This window comes from Apium graveolens, chromosome 6 (genome assembly GCF_009905375.1).
Source record: "Apium graveolens cultivar Ventura chromosome 6, ASM990537v1, whole genome shotgun sequence".
NCBI classification, from domain to species: domain Eukaryota; kingdom Viridiplantae; phylum Streptophyta; class Magnoliopsida; order Apiales; family Apiaceae; genus Apium; species Apium graveolens.
The window spans coordinates 213,145,132-213,166,940 of record NC_133652.1 but is presented as its reverse complement, the minus strand read 5'-3'; the positions used below and the strand labels follow the sequence as shown (position 1 = coordinate 213,166,940).

At 36.0% G+C, this 21,809-nt stretch overlaps 4 protein-coding genes across 6 annotated transcripts; 2 read left to right on the top strand and 2 right to left on the bottom strand.

The window, feature by feature from the left end:
* The first annotated feature begins 465 nt into the window (after positions 1 to 465).
* LOC141666640 (uncharacterized) lies at positions 466 to 4,757 on the top strand. 2 transcript variants are annotated; one of them, XM_074472755.1, is made up of 4 exons: positions 466 to 1,807; positions 1,928 to 1,969; positions 2,119 to 2,252; positions 4,627 to 4,757. In XM_074472755.1, the coding sequence occupies exon 1, from the start codon at positions 628 to 630 to the stop codon at positions 1,390 to 1,392; it is 765 nt and encodes a 254-aa protein (XP_074328856.1). In that variant the 5' UTR covers positions 466 to 627; the 3' UTR covers positions 1,393 to 1,807; positions 1,928 to 1,969; positions 2,119 to 2,252; positions 4,627 to 4,757. The 2 variants fall into 2 exon arrangements, with proteins under 2 accessions (XP_074328856.1, XP_074328855.1); XM_074472754.1 differs by having other exon boundaries at positions 466 to 1,969.
* On the bottom strand, positions 2,836 to 5,161 carry LOC141666639 (rust resistance kinase Lr10-like). Its single transcript, XM_074472753.1, has 2 exons — positions 4,285 to 5,161; positions 2,836 to 4,162 (listed from the first exon to the last, which is right to left on the bottom strand). The coding sequence occupies exons 1-2, from the start codon at positions 5,045 to 5,047 to the stop codon at positions 3,039 to 3,041; spliced, it is 1,887 nt and encodes a 628-aa protein (XP_074328854.1). The 5' UTR covers positions 5,048 to 5,161; the 3' UTR covers positions 2,836 to 3,038.
* A 184-nt stretch (positions 5,162 to 5,345) lies between these two features.
* Positions 5,346 to 8,000, top strand: LOC141666638 (rust resistance kinase Lr10-like). Of its 2 annotated transcripts, none has more exons than XM_074472751.1 (4): positions 5,346 to 6,217; positions 6,306 to 6,347; positions 6,434 to 6,457; positions 6,713 to 8,000. In XM_074472751.1, exons 1-4 carry the CDS (start codon positions 5,401 to 5,403, stop codon positions 7,828 to 7,830), a joined length of 2,001 nt encoding a protein of 666 aa, XP_074328852.1. In that variant the 5' UTR covers positions 5,346 to 5,400; the 3' UTR covers positions 7,831 to 8,000. The 2 variants fall into 2 exon arrangements, with proteins under 2 accessions (XP_074328852.1, XP_074328853.1); XM_074472752.1 differs by having other exon boundaries at positions 5,884 to 6,179; positions 6,713 to 7,999.
* Positions 8,001 to 14,405: 6,405 nt separating this feature from the next.
* LOC141665717 (bifunctional dTDP-4-dehydrorhamnose 3,5-epimerase/dTDP-4-dehydrorhamnose reductase-like) lies at positions 14,406 to 16,529 on the bottom strand. Its single transcript, XM_074471702.1, is given in 4 exon segments — positions 14,406 to 15,064; positions 15,356 to 15,550; positions 15,552 to 15,890; positions 16,497 to 16,529. Coding segments are annotated over 4 exon segments (1,023 nt in total). The 3' UTR covers positions 14,406 to 14,608.
* Positions 16,530 to 21,809: the final 5,280 nt, after the last annotated feature.

Sequence of the window (21,809 nt, the reverse complement as noted above, 5' to 3'; positions counted from 1 at the left end):
TTTTTTCATGTTTGATACATATTTTTAATTTTTAAATGTATGTAAAGTATAATTTTTTTAATTTATTTTTAAATTTTCATATTGTATAAAAAGTTAAACATCAAAATTATATTTAGATATTTTTTTAAAATTATCTATGAAACTATAATTATATTTATGGAACTATATTTGTCGAAATTTTTGATTACATCCATTTGTTAGTACGACCACTTCTAATATAATATTTTAAAATTTGATGATGCATTTTACTAGTGTCTTGCAGATGCTGGCATGATGTAAACAATCACAATTCTCAATTCACCTCTTGTCCTCTTGTATTTCCACATAAAATATACTTCTTCATTTGACGGTTCCCTCCACCCCAATCATACCCATCCATCCATTTCATCAATGGGACCCATTTAGTCGAGCCCAGTTCTTTTGGAGGCCCACATGGTCCACATAACACAACCCACCACACTAGATATTCCCACGTGGCAGCATCCTAACCAACCTCCACCGTCCATTTCTCCCACACTAACCAATATATACACACATCACACCTTGTATCTCTCTAGGGTTTGTTCATACCTACCCCTCCTTTTCATACAAAACACACAACATTTACTCACATTTATCATTAAAAACATGTCTGCATTTCATGAAGATGAAGGCGGGGTGTCTGATATCAGCACCAGCGGCGGAGAAAACGAACCGGGTCGACCCGTTTTCAAGAAAGAAGAGATGGCAATGGTGAATATGAACGTGGGTTTGGATGATCCGACCCGGATTGACAAACCCATTATGGTGAAAAAGGCTAAAAATAAGGATAGGCACACAAAAGTTGAGGGTCGGGGCAGGAGGATCCGATTACCCGCGACATGTGCGGCTCGGGTCTTTCAGTTGACCCGAGAATTGGGACATAAATCTGATGGTGAAACCATTCAGTGGTTGTTAGAACATGCGGAGGACGAGATTATTAAAGCTACTGGGACTGGAACTGTGCCGGCGATTGCTGTGTCTGTTGGTGGGACCCTCAAGATACCTAGTGAGAGTTGTAATAATAATAATAATAATAATAATGCTGACGTGGAGGGTGGTGATGATGGGGATTGTAATAATAATAATAATAATAAGGGAAAAAAGAGGAGGGTGAATGACGGGGCTGGTGTTGGTGGGACCCAGTCTTTGGGGCTGGCCCCTATCCCTGTGTGGGTCCCGTCTAATGGGTTTTGGATGATGCCTGCCACGGTGGCGAATTTGGGGTTGGGATTGGGGGCCCCATCTGTTGTGTGGCCGGTGCCGGCGACGGAGATGGCGCCGGCGGGAGTGAGTTCCGGTGAGGAGGATAAGCATAGGGATGGATTGTATGGTAGGAAGGAGTTGGAATTAATGGGAAAGAAAATTATCTGATTAGGGAATTAAAGAAAAGATAATTATGAGGATTTTTTGGGTTTGTGGTTGTTTAGGTCTCGGTACTTTGGTACGAGGGTTAATGCGTCTTTTATAGATTGGTGATTGGTTGTAGGGCTAGTGTTGGATGATTATAGTGGGAGTTCTCTTATTGAAGTTCTTTGTTACTATCATTTTACTGAAACGAAAGAAAAATACATGATTACATGGTGTTATTGGATAATGAATTGTGTTTTTGTTTGTTGCTTTTGTTTTTATCTGGAGTGGATTTATGTTTGTATCATATTTGTCATGTTATCTCAATTTGTCTGTCAGTTAGTTATGGAATCCAAATTGTTTGTGGACAAATTTTATGTGTTGCATGATGGAAAGGATGTTTGCGAGTTTGAATTCACCTCAGATAAGATCTCTACAGGTTGTATTCTTGTGTGATGGATATTTGCTATTGATTTTACTAGTGTTACATTTTGCTAACATATCTACAGGTTGTATTATGTGATAGACATCTGATGTTGATCATCTTTAACATTTGCAGTAATTCATGTCTTTATCGAACAATTTTGATGATCATTTATAGGTAGGAAAATCGATCAAAACCGTTTAACTGACCAGCAATTTTACTGAAAAGCTATGTAATCATAAATTCATAATTTACATTGTTCTTGTAGCATTATGTACTGGATTGATTTCTCTTTGCCACTCATTGCCTCGTATTATTTTCTTTAGAGTGTTCCATGTACAAGGGGAGGCTTTGGACTATATATGATAATCACATACATTGGAGATGTGCAACAACCGAGTATAAACTTGCCACTGTGATGTGTGAGAACTCAAGGTGCAATGGAGGACATATGTTCCAGGTAGGTTGTAGGATGAAGCACCTTGTTCATTTACTATCTACAGGATAATCTAGTACTAGTAGACATCAAACTGATTTCAATAAGATTCTGATCATATCATTGTCCCTCCGGGAAAATGCTGGTATTCTGCTAGGATTGTTTAACCACCACATACTCATTAATCTGGAAGGAGTTGCCAAAAACTATATTCAGTCATCATTTACATTACATCCTCTCATTCTGCATAATGTTTAGGGTTGTTTAATCCGTTACCTTCAAAATCCAGACCCAAACAAAATTTGGTTCTGCACTTCTTTTATGTACTGGTTTTTACAAAATTTGTTTGGTAAAACATTTGGTTCTCACTGTTCTTTAGTTCTCAATCTGAAATAGAACACTTTGGTTCTCACAATCATTTGATTCGCATTTTAAGCAAAACTGTTTACACATATGTTTATAGTTTTGGTCTGACAGGTGATTGCTATAAATTTCTCGCATCCTTTAATTTGTATCATTTTGATTCAAGCCTCTCCCAGATATAGATTACAGGCTTTGATCTTGAAAATTATATGTAGCCTGAAATCATTCTAATTACAGTTGTTGAACAACAGTTTCTCCTAGGCGCAAGTTGAGAGTGTAATGCAGTAGAGTAATATCAAGTTACATTACAAAACAAATACATGAAAGTATAACTAGACAAGTAGTATGCTGTTTGCCTTCGTTTCTAATGCAAGAAATATAGTTCATAATACTGTTCCACTAAAAAACATGGTTTATTTCATTGTGTACATTAGTCTGTAATATTAGTCACTCAGATTCAGAAATGACTTCTAGATCATTTGTAAATGACCGTCCATTTGAGGATGCAAAAGGATTAGGTGGCATTGTCGGACATTCTTGTCTTTCAAGTATATGGACAACATGTTTCATTGAAGGTCTGTCCACCGGATGCCACCCTATACACCACAGTCCCACAATTGTCAGCTTTTTTGCGATGTTTAAATCTTCTTCTTTCTCTGTTTGGATTGCTAATTCTCCACCTTCCTCCAAATGATGAAAAATCCATTCCGGAAAGTATGTTTCACTTGTGTTGCCCTCTACGTTACTGTTCCTTGCCCCTACCATTTCAAGAATTAACATTCCAAAACTATAAACATCAGACTTTGTTGATACCTTCCCAAAATTCCTAGAAAATACTTCTGGTGCAATATAGCCGATAGTTCCCCTAGCCATAGTCATAGATACGATGCTCTGGTCTTTGGAACACAACTTGGCCAAACCAAAATCAGAAATTTTAGGATTGAAATTCTGGTCCAATAAGATATTATGAGGTTTGATATCAAAATGAAGGATCTGCTGAGTGCACCCTTGGTGAAGATAATCAATTCCTTTAGCTATGCCTAGAGCGATTTCTTGCATCCTCTCCCAACCAAGGAAATTTTTTTGGTGATTTTTACCACTGTATGTGAATTTTTCTAAAGAGTTGTTAGGTTGGTACTCGTAAACAAGAGCTCGATTGCAGCCATCAGCGCAATACCCCACTAACCGAACCACATTCACATGATAGACTCGTCCTATAGTTCCCACTTCGTTAATGAAATCTTCCCCATCGGCTTTCGGATCGCTATTTAGGACCTTAACTGCTACAATGATGTCACTGGTGATTTGACCTTTGTAGACTGATCCATAACCTCCTTGTCCTAATTTATCGCTAAAGTTACTTGTGATTTTCTTGACATCAGCATAGGAGTACCTTGTGGGTTTCTTGGCTTGGTAGTCCGACAGAAACATTTCAACTTTCAATTCATCATATTTCTTCTGTCTATATGTTCTGATCACATAATATACTGACACTATCAAGACAAGCACCATAAGAGTAGTACCTGGAATTATACCTACAATAGGCTCAACTGAACCCTGATGTCCATGACCTGTATCATTTCCATAATGAATTAAACTGTTAGTTGTGTAAATGTAGGTTGGAATATTTTGGTAACAGATTTCTGCCTTTGTCATGATGTCTAATTTTTAATCAGAGTTAAAATGAACATACCTTTAGTTAAACACATGGTACTGTGATCAGTTATACTGGAGCTACTACTAGTACTATTCTTCATCTTACAGTACTGCCCTTTGGCTTCACATTTCCGACAATTTGGAGTTGACCATTTGATAGTAGACCAATATTCCAACAGAAAAGTGTATGGGAGAGAAGAATTAAAAACTTTGATACAGGAGGTTATGGATGGTTCACTAGTGTCTGTGAGGTCGTGGAGATGGTAGACTGGGAAAGTTTGTCCGCTAAGGGAAGTAAGCAATACAGGGAGGTTGATGCTTAAATCAGTTTTAACTATGGAGGAACAACTGAAAAATGTAGTATTGTATTTATTTACAGGTTCGGGATGAGGAGCTATTGCTGGCAGCAATATGGTCGAAGTGGGAACAAGTTTTAAATCAAATTTAAAATTATTGTGGAACACATAACGAGTTTCTAACTCTTGAGATGTGTAATTGATCCAACTGACCCATACCTCTTTAGAAAGGAAGAGCTGGTTTCCTTGAAGGGATGTGTTTGCAAGGTATTGTAGCTCCAGCAAAGTTTTTCCTTTCTGACAAGAAACTCGAAAACCAGGGAGACCGCAGTGCTCAGGCTGCCGGCCTTTGAGCCAAAATGGGAACCGAATCTCTGGGCCATGATGGGAGCATCTCTTAGTTTCACACTCCTCGCCTACAACTTCTGCTTTTTCCGCTACAATTTTGCTTATTGAAAACACTAGTGTTATCCACAAAGGATAAAGCAATGCTCTGTAATCCATAGACTAGCTAGTTCAAATTTTCTTAAGACTTGAACAATGATGACTGACTTATGATCAAAGTGTATTGGTAAACTTAAAGTAATTCATTATGTCTTCATTGTGCTACAAGTTTGGGTAAATAAGGAAGAAATATGTGAAGTAATCAAGAGAACAATGACAATTAGATTTTTGATCAACTCTATTCTTAGTCAAATGTTTGAATATACTTTTCATGGAAGACTAAGACGTTTGGGACGACAATGTAGAAGTTGTTGACTTAGCTGGCCTTGTTGAATTTTCCACACTTACCATTAAATTGATCAGATTACTATATTTTCTCTGTACCTGACTGGATTAAGTTTCGAAAGAAGAAAATGGACAGAAGGAGCTCGCCTTCTTTAGTATTCATAATCATCTTTACAGTATTATATTGTTTTAGCTCATCCTGCTGCATAGCTGATTCTCCTTCTTGTGGTGATATTCAAAACATAACTTGTCCTTTTAAACTGAAAGGTGATAATCAGACATGTGATGCTGCTTTCTTCACTCAAGAGCTGTCTTGCGTCAATAATCGTACCATCTTATATTTGCTTCCAGACAAGGTCTATTATGTTAAGAGTATCAATTATGTAAATCTTACGATTAGGATTGTTGATCCAGGCCTCCAAAATAGTAACTCTTCTTCGCTTCCATTTCCTTCAATCTCAAACAAAGACTTTCCGATTGCTGGAGATTATGATCCCTCAGGCCATAATCAGCCTATTACAATGATTGATTGCTCGTCTCCTGTAACTTCTACCCGATACATCAATATCACTTCAACAAGTTCCTCTTCTTTTTCTGCTTCAGTATTGGGAATGTATTATGTTTATTTTCATACGTACTTAGTGGTCGGGTATCTATCCGTACCTGAAATGGAGGACAATTGCATGATTAGAAAGGTGGCATGGGTCTCACTCCAGTCGCCTTTTGGTACCGTCTTATCTGATTTTTCTAAACTTCGCGATGCAATGGTTTATGGATTTGATCTCCGTTGGAGTTATTTTTTTTGCTCCAAGTGTAAAGCGGATAACGGTGGACATGCCGATTGCGATTATGATAGCCTGCTGGATCATCATCTTTGGGCTTGCAGACCCTTTTCGACCATCTATAGGTGCGACATTCGTCATCTAACGTCATACCATCTTTATTGTGAGTAAAATACTTGGCCTTACATTTTACAACTCTTCTTAGCAAGTACAAAAGAACTGACCATCTGAGATTTACATGAACCGTGTAGGCCTTGGGCACAACATACGTGGAATTCTGGGAACAATTGACAGTGAGCTTTGCACTTTTTTTGCTTTACTAAATAACTGGATCAATTAAATGGTTTTATTGGCTTATTTATCTCTTTGTTGCCTGCAGACGAAAAGACCCGAAAGGCCACCGGTAAGATACTCTCTTTTCCTTTTGAACTGAAAATTGTTAATTTTTTTGAAGTTATCTGGCAACTAATGTACATGTAAAAGACCTGTAGTAGGAGGTAATAATGATCTGTACAAGGCGATTATAATCGGAAAACTCCAGCAGTTACTAGAAGTAATAATATATCCGAGAATGCAAATTTTGAATGACATGACAAGCACCTATGCTACTGCTAAATCATCTGTCTCCAATCTTTCAAATATTTCGGAAAAATTGCAGGAATGATTCTTGCTGCAAGATTTGCTTTAGGGATACCATTTTTGCTAGCTTTGTTGGCGTATAAAACTAAAAAAAGGCATTTATCCATGTATGATTCTATTGAGGATTTTCTTCAAGCTCAAAACAACTTGATGCCTATAAGGTATGCATACTCAGATATTAAGAAGTTCACAAATAATTTTCGAGAAAAATTGGGTGAAGGAGGTTTTGGGTCTGTTTACAAAGGAAAGCTTCGTAGTGGTAGTTTTGTAGCGGTGAAGATTTTGGGAAAGTCGAAGGCCACTGCACAAGAATTCATTAACGAGGTTGCTACAAGTGGAAGGATTTATCATGTCAATGTGGTGCAACTCATCGGCTTTTGTTTCGAAGGTCCAAAACGTGCTCTAATATATGAGTTCATGCCTAACGGATCTTTAGAAAAATACATTTTCAGTAAAGAAGGTACTGAAGAAGAAATTGTTTCATTGAGTTGGGAAAAGATGTATGAAATTTCTTGCAAGGTAGCAAGTGGAATTGACTACTTACATCGAGGTTGTGACATGCAAATTTTGCATTTTGACATCAAGCCTCACAACATTCTCCTGGATAAGAATTTCAATCCAACCATATCTGATTTCGGACTTGCAAAATTGTATGCTACTGATGATAGCATTGTTACTCTCACTGCAGCAAGAGGAACAGTGGGCTACATGGCTCCGGAGATGTTTTACAAAAATATAGGTGGGATTTCATACAAAGCAGATGTTTATAGTTTTGGGATGTTGCTGATGGAAATGGCTGGCCGAAAGAAAAATTCAAATCCATTTATTGATCAAGTTAGTCAAATTCACTTCCCATCGTGGATATACGACCAATTCACTGAAGGGAAAGAGCTTGAGATGGAAGATGCTACTGTGGATGAAAGGATGTTGGTAAAGAAGATGATAATAGTAGCATTGTGGTGTATACAAATGAAGCCAAGTGAGCGTCCGCCTATGAACAAAGTTATTGAAATGCTTGAAGGAGATATCGAACACTTGGTGATGCCTTCTAAGCCTTTTCTTTATCCACAAAATGATCCAGCTGAAATAGACAACTCAACTCATTCTTCCTTCAATTTACTGCTAGCTGAGGAATGAATTTTCTGCTCAGTGTTTAATGTGTCAACTACTAAAACACTCTGCTTTTAGAATCATTTGGTACCATACTAATAATCTGCCGCGTATTTCATATGTATAATGTACTAGAATCTTAAAGGGTATTTGGGTTTGGTTTAACAATAAAATAATCCTAATATATAATAATTGAAGTTCATATATTTGCTTCTCTTTATAAACAACTTGGAGTCGTAAATATCTTTTGAAGTTTAACCAAACGTTTAATTAGTAATGAAATGATTTGCCATTGTGAAAGGTTCGGAATAGAAGATAGAAATGAGAGCTTTATATAAGAAGCTATTTTAAAACCATATGAACTATGTTTTAGATATCTAACCAATTGGAGAAGGTGGTGAAGTCTCAATATTTCTGTTTTCCTAATTTGAAATAGTGGTCTCTGGGCCTAACAAGTAAAGTTCAAGCAACAACTAATGATTCATGTAGAGGCTGGCTAAATTCTGAAATTTCCATATAGATGTTAAGATGATAAAGAATCTTTTTTTTTTCTTACAAGACTTTACGAAACATTCAGAAAGCCACAGTGGCTGATGTGAACCACATTAGTGCTTGGAAATGGACAAGTTTCCCAGCTAAGTCGAAAGATGAAATATCTTGTTTTCTATTCCTGAAGAAACTTGATTGTACTTATTTCAAGAAAATCTGATCATAGCATTTAGCAAAAAATGATAAATCCGATCAGAGCCTCCATCAAAAGCAGGGACTCTGCAAACAAACCATAAATTTGGTTAGAATCCAGCTATATCTAGTATATGCAAAACTGGTGCTATGTATTTAGAGGTTGTTGCAGGAACGATGGTCTTCTGCGAGACACTTGCAGATGGTTTTGGTATTCTGTTAGCAACAGGTGCTATGGTTACAAGTAGTTTCAGTTGTGTAGCCGGTGCTGCACCTCATGTCAAGGCTGTCCATCCAAACTGCTCTCGAGCTGCTATTCAATCTACCCTCCTTGCCAACAGGTAAGAGTTGCAATCTTAACTAACCCTCATTTGTGAATCCATGTTACCCCACTCATAGAACTCCAAGTCATGTATATGTTTCCACTTTTAGTCAATCAGCTCCTGTAATGCACTCGAGAAGGCACCAAGACCTAGAATTCACATACAAATTTGCTCAGATTAAGACAGATACAGTAATCTTGTTTTTGCGCAGCCAAGACAGATTATATTATTTTCCTATGCTGGCAAGGCTGCCACACTAGCACTCTGCAACTTTTCAGTGGAGATGATAGCGCCCGTAATAGCACAGTACCTCGAACACTTTAAAGGGGATGGAATCTCAAATATCCATAGTTCTCACTCCAAACGTAATGACTGAAAATTTCGACAGTTCAAATAGCACCCAGACATTTTTTATTGATAATTATAATGTAACACAAGTACAGCATTTGAAAAAAAAGAAAAAAAGATATAGCAACTCACTATAGTGAAATTACATATGATAACAGACAACGAGAACTTTAAGCTCAAATCATTAAGCCATATTGGTGTTTTGATTTGGCTTAAATACATTTTGTATGAGGGAATCTTTAATGGACAAGAGTTCTGGAAATTCGGTCTTCAATTTGGTAGCATCTGTCATTTTCGCAAATGAAACTCCATTAATGGAGTTTAAGATGCAGAAATGAAACATACAGCAATCATGAAAAAGAAGAAGATGATGATATTATTTAGTAATGAACAAGTGAGCACGGTTGGATAGCTCAAGTGGTAAAGGGCTTATCCTCTGTCGTCCCAGATCCTGGGTTCGATCCTGGCTCACCCCGAGAATTGTTGAGAACAGATACTCATTTGTAAGGCTATAAGCCAAAATTAGTCAAAAAAATGAACAAGTTTATTTTTACAAGTATTTTTCTCTCTCTCACTCTGACACAAGACTTATTGTGAGCCACTAATCTGTAACTAAATTTTGCTGAGTTGTATTGTGTTGGACCTGAGCTATCATGTGCTGATCCTGAGCTGGCATATCAGACTTTAGCGTATCAGACTTTACCATATCAGACTTTAACATATCAGACTTTAGCATATCAGAACTTATTTCTTTTGCTGTGTCTGGCTGCAACTTTGGCTCTTGCTCTTTGTCTATATGATTAACATCCCCTCTCAAGTTAGGAGGAGAAAACAGATTACAAACTCCTAACTTGGAGTTAAAGAAAAACAGCTGAGCAGAAGATAAGGCCTTTGTAAAAATATCTGCAGGTTGTTAAGAAGTGCTGATGTAGGTTGGTTGAATCATGCCCAGTTGTAACTTCTCTCTAACCAAATGACAATTTAATTCAATATGTTTTGTTCTTTCATGAAAAACTGAGTTGGAAGCAATATAAATGGCTGACTTATTGTCATAATAAAGAGTAACAGGAGTAAGAGACTAGATTTGAAAAGTTTTAAACAAATTCAACAATCAAGTCAGTTCACAGCAAGTATCTGCCATACTTCTGTACTCAGCTTCAGCTGATGACCTGGAAATAGTGTGTTGTTTCTTGCACTTCTAGGAAATTAAAGAATTGCCAAACTTGACACAGTAGCTAGTAAGAGAATGTCTAGAAATTTTATCACCTGCCCAATCTGAATCACAGTAAGCAGATAGAGACATTGGATTATGAGAAGGCATTAAAATACCTTGGCCATGAGCATTTTTGAGATATCTAACAACCTTATGAGCAGCTCGTAAATGATCAGACCTAGGAGTTGCTATAAATTGTGATAACACTTGGACAGAGTAACAAATATCAGGTCTGGTGACTGTAAGATATAGTAATCTTCCCACAATTCTTCTATAGGAAGAGGCACTGGAATCAGGTAAAAGAGGACTGACATTATCTTGGAGATTATGATTTTGCTCAATAGGAATCTTGGATGGTTTAGCAGCTAGTAAGCCTGTATCCTTGAGTATATCAAGAGTATACTTACTTTGATGTAAGTAGATTCCAGCTGAAGATCTGGCAACCTCAATGCCAAGAAAGTATTTAAGGGAGCCCAAATCTTTAACTTTGAACTTTGTAGCCAAAAAATCAATAACTTGCTGCATAAGAGACTTGGATGAGCCTGTTATCAGGATGTCATCCACATAGACTAAGACTGCCACAAATTTATTGTTGGATGTCAATGTAAATAAGTTGTTGTCAGAATGTGACTGACTACAGCCATACTCTATTTAAGCCTTGGAGAATTTAGTGAACCAACATCTTGGAGCTTGTTTAAGACCATACAAAGACTTTTGGAGTTTGCAAAAACAATAATCAATAAGACTTTTGAGAAATTGGCCACTCTTTAGTAGCTGCAACAGTAATAAGTAATCTGACAGTACATTTTAGCAACTGGTGCATAAGTTTCAAAATAATCCAATCCATATGTCTGAGTGAAGCCTTTGGCCACTAATCTTACTTTGTACCTTTCAATACTCCCATCTGGCTTATTTTTGATTTTGAACAGCCATTTGCAATCTACTATATGTTGATTCTGTGGTTTAAGAACAATTTCCCAGGTGTTGTTATTCTCTAGTGCATTCAACTCAATTTTCATAGCTTGTAACCAGTTGTGATCAGTAGAAGCTTGTTTATAGGTGTATGGTATAAATGACTGAACAGTAGCAGCTAAAAATTTGGAGTATGATGATGACACATTGTCATAAGATATGTAGTTTTGAATTGGATAAGAACAAGAAACAGTGTTTACCTGATCAGTTATAGAAGTTGTAGAGTGGGGAATTAGATGCCTGGGCAAACCTGTAAAATCTCTTAGTTTGGAAGGAAGAGTTTTGTTTCTCACTGGTTGAATGACATAAGTAGTTGTACTGTTAGTATCATGATTAGTAGCATGATCAGGAAAATGAACAACAGAATTATCAGTGTCATGTTGCAAAGGAGATGCTGGAAACATCAAGTTATCAGAAGATGTATCAGGAATAGGAGGAGATTTGTCTTTAAATGGATAAATATCCTCTTTAAAGACTATATCTCTAGTAACATAGCATTTCTTAGTATCAAGATCAACCACCTTATATCCTTTTTTATTGAAAGGGTAACCAACAAATAGGCATTTGAGTGCTTTGAGGGCAAACTTATCACCATCAGTATGAAAATTACTGATGGAACACAAACATCCAAAGTTTTTGAGACTTAAATAGTCTGGTTTTTGTTTAAACAGAATTTCATATGGGGATTTGTTATTCAAAAAAATAGTAGGAAAAAGATTTATAAGATGAGCAGCTGTTAAGACACAATCCCCCCACATGGTAATATGAACATTTGATTGAAATTTAAGAGATCTAGCAATATTGAGCAAGTGCTGATACTTTCTCTCAGCAATACCATTTTGCTGAGGACTGTAAACACAAGTAGTTTGATGAATGATACCTAAATCTTGCATTTTTGTTGTAAGAATGGAATTAACAAATTCTGTACCATTATCAGTTCTTATTGTCTTAATAGTCTTTTTGAACTGATTTGATACATAAGACATAAAAGACAGAAGCAAAGAAGTCACTTGAGATTTATCAGACAAAAGATATAGCCAAGTACACCTTGAGAATTCATCTACAATAGTGAGAAAAGAATTACATTTTCCATGAGTGTTATATCTGTATGGCCCCCAAAACATCACAGTGAACAATATCAAAGCACTCACTAACAGAAGACTGTTTGTCTGGAAAAGGAATTATAGTTTGTTTTGAGAATTGACAAACATCACAACAATCAGCATTATCATGAACTCCTAATTCTGGGATTTTTTTAAGAACAAACAATGAAGGATGCCCTAATCTTGTGTGTCACTGATTACTTGAGACACTACACACATTAGCATAAGGAATGAGATGATTTGTATGAAGTTTGTACAGGCCCGCATCTAATTCACCAATCTCTGTCTTCTTCTGCACAGTAGGGTCCTGAAACAGATATTTTGAAGAAGAAAAAGAAATAATGCAAGCATTATCTGCTGTGAGTTTAGGTATAGATAACAAATTGCATTGAAAATCTGGAACATATAATACTTCTTTCAGAGTAATTTCTGAATTAGGAATTACATGTCCAGTTTGAGTGACACAAGATCTGTGACCATTTGGAAGAAGCAATTCAGACTCAACATGTTGTATATTGACTAATAGATTTTTATGAGGAGTTATATGGTGTGTAAAACCAGAGTCTAGAATCCAAGTATGTGCAAAACTATTAAACTGAACATTATTGGCTTGACAAGCAGGAACAATGCATTGAAGTGTACCTGCACAGTTTGGTTTAGACTTAGCAGTATTCATCCATGTAACATTAGAGATATCAGGTGTTTTGCCCTGAGTCTGTTGAAGTAGATTCAGAAGTTGCTGGTATTGACTTTCAGTGAACATTGAAGTAGACTCCTTTTTTGTACCAGTACCAGCAGCAGTTTCAGATTGTTCAACATCAGTAGTTGTGATAGCATTAGCATTAAACTTTCTTTGTGCTGATTTGACCTTTGTTTTGGCTGACCATACAATCTATGCCAATCAGGATATCCATGAAGTGTTTGCAAAACACTTATCCTTCACATGACCTTGCATCTTACAGTGGTTACACATCACACTTGGATCTGTGAATTTCTTGACTTGCTTTGGCTTAAAGCTAGTGTGAAGTTTTGCATTCATAGCAATGTTTTCAGGAACAACAATCACATTACTAGAGTAGTCTCTCTGATTTTCCTCTTGCTGCAACATTGAATAAGCTTGACTAATATCAGGTAGTGGATTCATGAGTAGAATCTGACCTCTAACAGATGTGAATTGCTCACTTAATCCCATCAGAAACTGAATCAACTTAGTTAATTTCTCATACTCAATTTGAGCATTTCCACAAGCACAAGTAGTAGCAGTACAAACACACTTAGGTATTGGTGATAGATTGTCAAGTTCATCAATCATGCTTCGAAATGTGGTAAAATAGGTAGTTATTGATTTCGTACCTTGACTTAGAGATGCTAGATCTTTTCGAAGTTGGAACAGACGAGGAACATTACTCTGAGAGTACCTTGCAGAAAGATCATCCCAGATCTGCTTTGCAGTGGTGAGATAAACAACACTTTTGCGAATTTCTGATGAAATGGAATTGAGAAGCCAGGATATAACCAGATCATTGCTTCTCATCCACCAACTCAACTGAGGAGAGTTATTTGCAGGTTTTGGTTGTGTTTCATCGATGAATCCAAGCTTTAATTTTGCAGATAGTGCGATCGTAACCGAACGACTCTAGTGGTGATAGTTTTGGTTGTTTAACAACTCTGTAACTAGTGATAAGCCTGGATGATCAGATGAACTGAGATAATATGGATGATTTATATCAATGACTGTATTATTCGCCATTGTAGATGTTCGATTACTTTGATTTGATGAGTTTGATCGAAGAGCAGATGCGTGTGAGTACATATATATGTATTTAACTAGCTGATGATATTATATATCTAGCTCTGATACCATGTCACTTTCGCAAATGAAACTCCATTAATGGAGTTTAAGATGCAGAAATGAAACATACAGCAATCATGAAGAAGAAGAAGAAGAAGAAGATGATGATATTATTTAGTAATGAACAAGTTTATTTTTACAATGCTTGTCTTTTTCTCTCTCTCTGACTGACTTATATATCTGACACAAGACTTATTGTGAGCCACTAATCTGTAACTAACTTTTGCTGAGCTGTGTATTGTGCTGGACCTGAGCTGTCATGTGTTGGACCTGAGTTGGCATATCAGACTTTAGCGTATCAGACTTTACCATATCAGACTTTAGCATATGAAGACTTTAGCATATCAGAACTTATTTCTTTTGCTGTGTCTGGCTGCAACTTTGGCTCTTGGTCTTTGTCTATATGATTAACAGCATCGAGCTCATTGTTGCTCCTCGGAGCAATGATCACTTTTGCCTGCTCTTCGAGATTAAAGTTCTTCCATGTGAAGAATGGGTCAATGTAATCCCTGTACATCTGTAAAATCTCATTGTGGCTTACTACCCCAGGTTTTGTAAAGTTCCATATCCCGCTGAGGTTTCTCTTTGCCATGTCAACAGAAATGGGGAGAAGTTCGTCCAAAATTGTCATCGAGTTTGGTATGTTTACCACTTTGTTATATTGAGTTATCTTGGTGATGAAGTTGCGGGGATTTGACAAATCAGATGAGATTGGCATCCTGACGCGCAGAGTACATACATTCTCGTAGTTTGCAAGCAAATCCTCCACCTTTCGTAAATCAGGAAAATGGACAACGATCAGCCAATTGATATCACTAGTTCTTAAAATTTCAAGAGTTGCTACATGCTCATAAATTTGCACTCACAATAAAGATCTTAAAATTGTCATTCAGAAATCATCAGTCATAGTTATAGAGTTCACCACAACTATTAGATTCTAAAAATGAAGGACTCGGGAGTTTTTACTTTTCATTTTAATTTAGTTCTCATCTAAGCGCGCGCATGCAAAGGCACATGCTATTCAGATTTTAACAACAAACATATAAACAACCAGACTTACCATAGCCTTAGTTTTGGAATAATAAGATCCAAAGAAATTAGGAACATCCTCCTCCTTAAACCCAACACCAGACCCAACTAAATGCTCCTCATCATACTCAAAAATACACCCTGTCGCATAATTAATCACAACAACACCCTTTTCTCGACAAACATCAGCAAGTGTAAGTGTTCCAACAACATTAGTACGTACCTACAGTCTCAACTTTATGAGACTCACACCAGTCAACATTAGGTCTTCCAGTAACACCTGCTGCATTAAAAACATGGGTTGGCTTAAAACCATTTATGTCAGCTTCGAGTGATTCACGGTTTTCGAGACGACCAGAACCGTAGGTGTAGTTGATGCCTTGAGCTTCGCAGAGCTTGCCAAGAAGACCACCTATCCAACCTGTTCGTCCGTACATTAAGAAGCTGAGTGGCTTGTTGTGTGAAGATGCATTGGAACAGCCCACTGAGTTGAAGCTGATGAGGTTGGATCTGTGAGATGATGATGATGATGATGATGGGTAGTTGAGTTTCAGGAGATTGTGTCTCTATGAGGAGTGTTAACCGTATGTCGGAGAGTGATGTGTCGGTAGTAGTGGAATATTGTGTGATTGCAGCAGTCATAACGTGCCTATGCCAGCGCCAGACTGAATAATAGAATTTCGTAACCATAATTCATTTGACTGTTTTTGACTAATTCATCGTTTATATCCCTCAACTTTGGCTAAATATCAGTTTAATACTTTAAAATAAGACTATTCACGAACCGAATCGAGTTGAGTTTTGATATAAATGAGCTAAATTTTCATTTTTTATTACAAACTGAGTTGAGACGAGCTTCCTTATCAAATAAAAAAACGTTTTCTAGATCGAGTACGTTAAGAAACGAGCCGAACACGAATTTGTTCACAAATAAATATGAGCCGAGTCGAGATAGAGCCGTAATTGAGCAGCTCGTTAACAACTCAAATTTTGAGAAATAAAACACTCAGTTTCCTGGCCCAACCCAACCCAACTAATCTAAATAAAAGCTACCTATATTTACCAACTAATCTAAAAGCCTAAACCTATATTTACCGTTCTATTCTCTTTCCCCTTTAAATCCCTAATCTCTAAATACTGTGTCTCTCTATGCCTAAGCTCAGTTAACAGACTTTCTCATCTCTTTTCATCCCCTCTCTGTGCATATTTCTCTATTAACCTTCCTACTGAAATATACTAATTTACTCAAATATTGAAATAAGTTTTGTATCGCCATAATCAATTTCCCAATTATAGTGTGAAGTTTTTGTAGTTAATTGTTCTATCTCTTCCCCAAATTCTGTTACGTGTAATAAGGGTTAAATGGCAGTTAGGTCACTCAACTCACTACTAACTTTCAGTTGGGTCATCCAACTCAAAAAGCTTTCAGTCAACTCACAAATCTCTTTAAAATTTGCACGTAGGTCACTTGCCGTTACTGACGTTAAATCTTGGATGGAAAATTGACTCAACAATCTGACATGGCTGATTTGTGGCATATGGACCTCATCTAACCCTTGTACCCGACCCAAATACTAGATAACCCTGTATATCATCCCTCTTTTATAAACTCTCCCCCTTTTATAGAAAATTAGGGTTCATATAATGGATGCTATCAATGTTATCAATATTTTGTTAGTAAAAGATTCTACTCTACCCATGTTTCATAATATAAATGCACTGTGATGTTCCAGAAATATGCAATATGCATCAAAAGTTTAGATAAAATAAACTGGGAACATAAGATTTTCATTACAAAGAGTTTAGGTAGAACTTAATAAAGCTACATAATAAATTGGGAACATAAAATAATAAAAGAGTCACACTGTCAATGACAAAATGTCTCAGAAGATTCCCATTACAAAATGTCTCAAAAGTAACATAAGATAATCACTTCTTCTTTGGTCTTGGAGGTGCAAAGGACTTGACAGACTTTCTTGGAGTTTTTTCTTGGCTGATTGTGCAACTGTTGGAGGAGTTGATGCAGGTGGTGTGCATCCAGTACTGATGTGGTTCCCCAGACTTGGAGTTGGCATCTATGAAAAAACATAAAATATAAGTACATTATAACAATATGCAGCAAAAGTTTGGAAACTAAGAATACTTACAAATTTCATTCTTTGGTTAGGCCCAGGTTGTGGTTCTTCCATGTTTTCCATTGTATCATTCATCAGTTCATCCTCACCAGTTAGGATTTCCAAGCTTTCTTCAAGGCAGCATAACATATGTATATTCTTCTAAATCTACTAACATCTCCTTCCTGCAACCTAGTTGTAGAGATCTTCACAGTATTCTGTCAATATACTCCCTTTCAATATCAGACTCATCAGTAGGTACAATAACATGGTAGACATACAGGACAATATTATTACCACATTCCTTGCCCAACTCAATTATTATTGGCTTCGATTCAGCATTAAGCAAATAAATCTTAAGTTCAGGAGTTCTAAAGTACAGGGAATCATACTCACCAACAGGACCACTAAATAATTTCTTCAAATCATCAATACTAAGCTTCTCCAAATCAATACGCTTATAAAGTTTTCTCACATTACTTGTGTACGATTGAAAAGGAACATGAACAAAATGACCTCCATAGTATAATATAACATTATACAAATTATCCCTGTTAAATGTAAGTAAATAATTAAAGAACCCTAATTTACACAGGTACAGAGCATTCTAATAAAATAGAAAAAAACAAGACGGGTTCAACCCTAATTGAAGCATCCTAATAATTAAAAAATACAAGACGGGTAATTACTTACGTTGTTTCTTCTCCGGTGGTCGCATTTTCATCCACTTCATCCTCTATGCCAGCGTCATCATCTTCAATCACAATTTCTTCTTCATCATTTGGTTCTTGAATTGTACGAACTTCAACTCCTGATCGAGTTCGAACCATCTCCGAAATTAGGTTTACAGATGAAGTGATTTTGGGGGATTTTATTATCTGGTGGAGTGATTTGGGGGGATTTTGTTACCGGGTTATAAGAGGGAAGAGGATGGGTTATAATATAAACGGGTTTTTAGATGGGCTGGGTTATTTAACTACGTGGCATCTGATCTGGCACTCATCTGGCAGCAATAGACGGACTTCCGTCTATTGTCAACGCGACTTAACGGTCATGAAATTTTAAACGAGTACAATGACTTAAATGAATATTTTTAATTCACATATGACCTCAATGAGAACTTTTTGAGTTGGATGACCCAACTGAAAGTTAGTAGCGAGTTGAGTGACCTAAATGCCATTTAACCCCGTGTAATAACTATACAGATTTTAGTTGTTTGATAATTGTAATTTGTTCATGTATATAGAGACTTAAATGTATATCATCGTCTAAACCTTTTTTTAAAATATTAGAAGTTTGCTAGATGTACTTTCTAATCTTAGAAGTGGTATTAAAGTATTCTGAAAAATATTATTTATTTGGATTTTTAATGAGTCGAGTTCGAACCGAACGATTTCGAGCCGAGCTCGATCCAAATATAGTAAAACTCGGCTCGATCTCGTTTTACTTAACAAGCACATTTTTATGTTCGAGTTCGAGCTCGAGTCTATAAATGAGCCAAACCGAACGAGCCTTAAAGAGTCGAGCTCGAACTTATTCACAAACAACTATGTTCGTGAACAACCCTACATTAAACTTAAAAAGTTTGCACTCTAAAGTGCAAATTGTTAGGATCAACCGCTTACCACTTACTCCAAAAGTAGCTACATGTGAAGAAGGTGCAACTATAACCTTTATAGTGAAGCAGCCAACACCATATTTTGATATAAGGAGATGCTAGACATTCCAACAATGGACACCCCAACAACCCCCCCCCCCAATATCTTCAAGCACTACCAAGTCTTAACTGAGAAATGGTTGACCTTATCTAAGGCCACGAGTGCACATCATGCATTTGGAATAAACCTTATCTGAGGCTATGGCTGCACAACATGCCTTTGGCATAAATCTCATAAATATGCGCGACAATGGGGAATCAAACCCGTGACCTGCTCTAATACCACTTGTTAGGATCAAGCGCTTACCACTCACTCCAAAAGCAGTTACATATGAAGAAGGCGCAACTATAACCTTTATAGTGAAGCAGGCAACACTAAGTTTCGATATAAGGAGATGCTAGACACCTCAACATAAATTATCAGTATTATATTTAAATTACAGTCTACCCTTTAGAACTTTGTGTAAATCCCACTTTAGGTTTATTATTATCATCAATTATATATATATATATAAAGGAGGATGCGCGGGAGGTTAGATGTCGCTCTAAGATTATCTCAATCTATTTTTTTAGATTTTTTGAATTTTAAGTACTAAAAAAATATAAATATAAATTGACATTTCAAAAATAAAATATGTGTTTGAATTTATAGAGAAGAGGAATTCAATAACTAAGATAACTAAGCCCCTCTATAAAAATAACATCTTCTCTTCATTCTAATATAATGCATGAATTTATACGAAAACTTTGCGATTTATAGGTGATTTTTATTCTAACCGAAAAAATAATAAAATAATATATTTTTAGAGGCCATAATTGAATTTATGCATCTTCATTATAACCAAACTTTGCTTTGATTTTCCTATATTTATCAGAAAAAGTGTGTCTTCAATTATACACATATGGTTTGGTCATAGTCTAATAGACATTACTATAAAATAAAAATACAGTTGGGCATATACTAACACGAAGATAACCACTAACAAAATTTATATAAACGTGTTTTTCCGTCGAGGCTAAAAAAGTTTAATTTTTCCCTCAATATATATAATTATAGTGTTTATATAAAAGTTTCATGTTACGATTTTTATTTTATAACACATTATTGTAGAATTCTTTCAAGATTATGATGTTATTTTATGATTTCTTTGAACTTTTGATATAGGTGTCGACTACTTGGTCGATGTTGAATAATTTGATTTTTTTAACACATCAAATCATATGATGCACGTTTTATGTGTGTCACACGAATGTGATGTATACTTGATGATGCACGTTGGATATTCAGGTTTGAAGACGTCTACATGATGTTAAGCGGGAGGTTAGATCATTTTATTATATCTTTTTTATTTTCATACAATTTCATAATTTTAAATTTTTATTTTTTAAATTTTAAATTTTTTTAGATATCTTTTAAAAGCAGAAAAGATATTCTAATCTATAGAGGAGAGGACTTCATATTATATTGTAAGTATAATAAATATGTGTAAAAACCCGAATTTTTGACACCGGTAAAAGAAATTTATGAATAGTAATCTTGAGGTTTAATAAAAACTTTGGCGATCACACTATATATGAGTTATCAAATTAAGATTTAAAGTTGATATTACATTTTTACGTTACAAATGAGTGTATGTAAATGCCGTTAGTTTGGGAAGAAAATCGATATTCCAAATGACCATATTTACGAGCTATCGAAGGATACGTGTAATAACCCCAATTTTTGGAAATTTTTGTAACCCTTATGAATAGTGATTTTGCTGATTAAGGAAATTTTTCATGCCACACTATATAGGAGTACTGTTATAGAAATTCTAAGATCTTATTAGTACTTTATATGGGATATAAGTGTATGTAAAGATCGTCAGAATCCAAATTCGAACACTTTGATTTTTCCCAAAAATCTACCAGATACCGAAAGAATTGAGTATAAGGTAACATGATTAAAATGATTTAAATTCAAGGATTTTAAGAGAGGATCATAAAAGGAATATTAAATATTGAGAAAGATTTAGGGGAACCCAAGTAATAAGATCCCGGATATGATCCCTCGAACGATCACCGAGAATGAGAGTGAAGCAAACCGTAAAATAAATAAGCGATCAAGGATCAAGCTTATATAAGTAACCAAAGGATTAACCAAATAATTAAGCACTAATCAAAGAGATTAGAGGAGGATGACATCATCAAACCATAAGGGAAGGACATGTGGCAAAGGAATGATGCAAGCAATGACATGTGTGAGTGATGTCATCACTTTATCAAGATATTTGTTCAAAAATCTCCTCCACCAAGCATTTCTTTCTCATTTCCCAAGGAAAAACAAGCAAGCAAAAGCTCTCCCCCATTTCTTTCTTCTTCCATTCGGCCTTTTCAAGAAATGAAGAAATAGATTTTCAAAACTCAAGTTCTAGGCCATGGAAAATTACAAGGTTTGTTTCCTTGGATCCTATATTTCATAACTTAGTTATACCATGAGTTTAAGATCAAGATTCCATGGTTTGCTTAGCTAATCCACTCATCAAAGATGATGATGAATAGTAGTGAATAGTAACTTACTTTGATTTTCTTGATTTTCATGAAAGCTTAAGGTTGATTAAGCATATATCAAGGTTCCTAGAGGCTTGTTAGTGACTACCCACTCTCCAAGGAAGGTATAAATTCTTGAACCCTTAGTTTTAAGTTTGGTTTGTTTGGATGATAATGGTGCTTAG

Excerpts from the sequence above, each read along its gene's own strand:
- LOC141666640 (XM_074472755.1), top strand. The coding sequence starts at position 628 with ATGTCTGCATTTCATGAAGATGAAGGCGGGGTGTCTGATATCAGCACC.
- LOC141666639 (XM_074472753.1), bottom strand. The coding sequence starts at position 5,047 with ATGGATTACAGAGCATTGCTTTATCCTTTGTGGATAACACTAGTGTTT. Across the intron at positions 4,163-4,284 it reads TACCATGTGTTTAACTAAAG|GTCATGGACATCAGGGTTCA; the intron begins GTATGTTCATTT and ends GAAATGATACAG.
- LOC141666638 (XM_074472751.1), top strand. The coding sequence starts at position 5,401 with ATGGACAGAAGGAGCTCGCCTTCTTTAGTATTCATAATCATCTTTACA. Across the intron at positions 6,218-6,305 it reads AACGTCATACCATCTTTATT|GCCTTGGGCACAACATACGT; the intron begins GTGAGTAAAATA and ends TGAACCGTGTAG. Across the intron at positions 6,348-6,433 it reads AATTCTGGGAACAATTGACA|ACGAAAAGACCCGAAAGGCC; the intron begins GTGAGCTTTGCA and ends TGTTGCCTGCAG.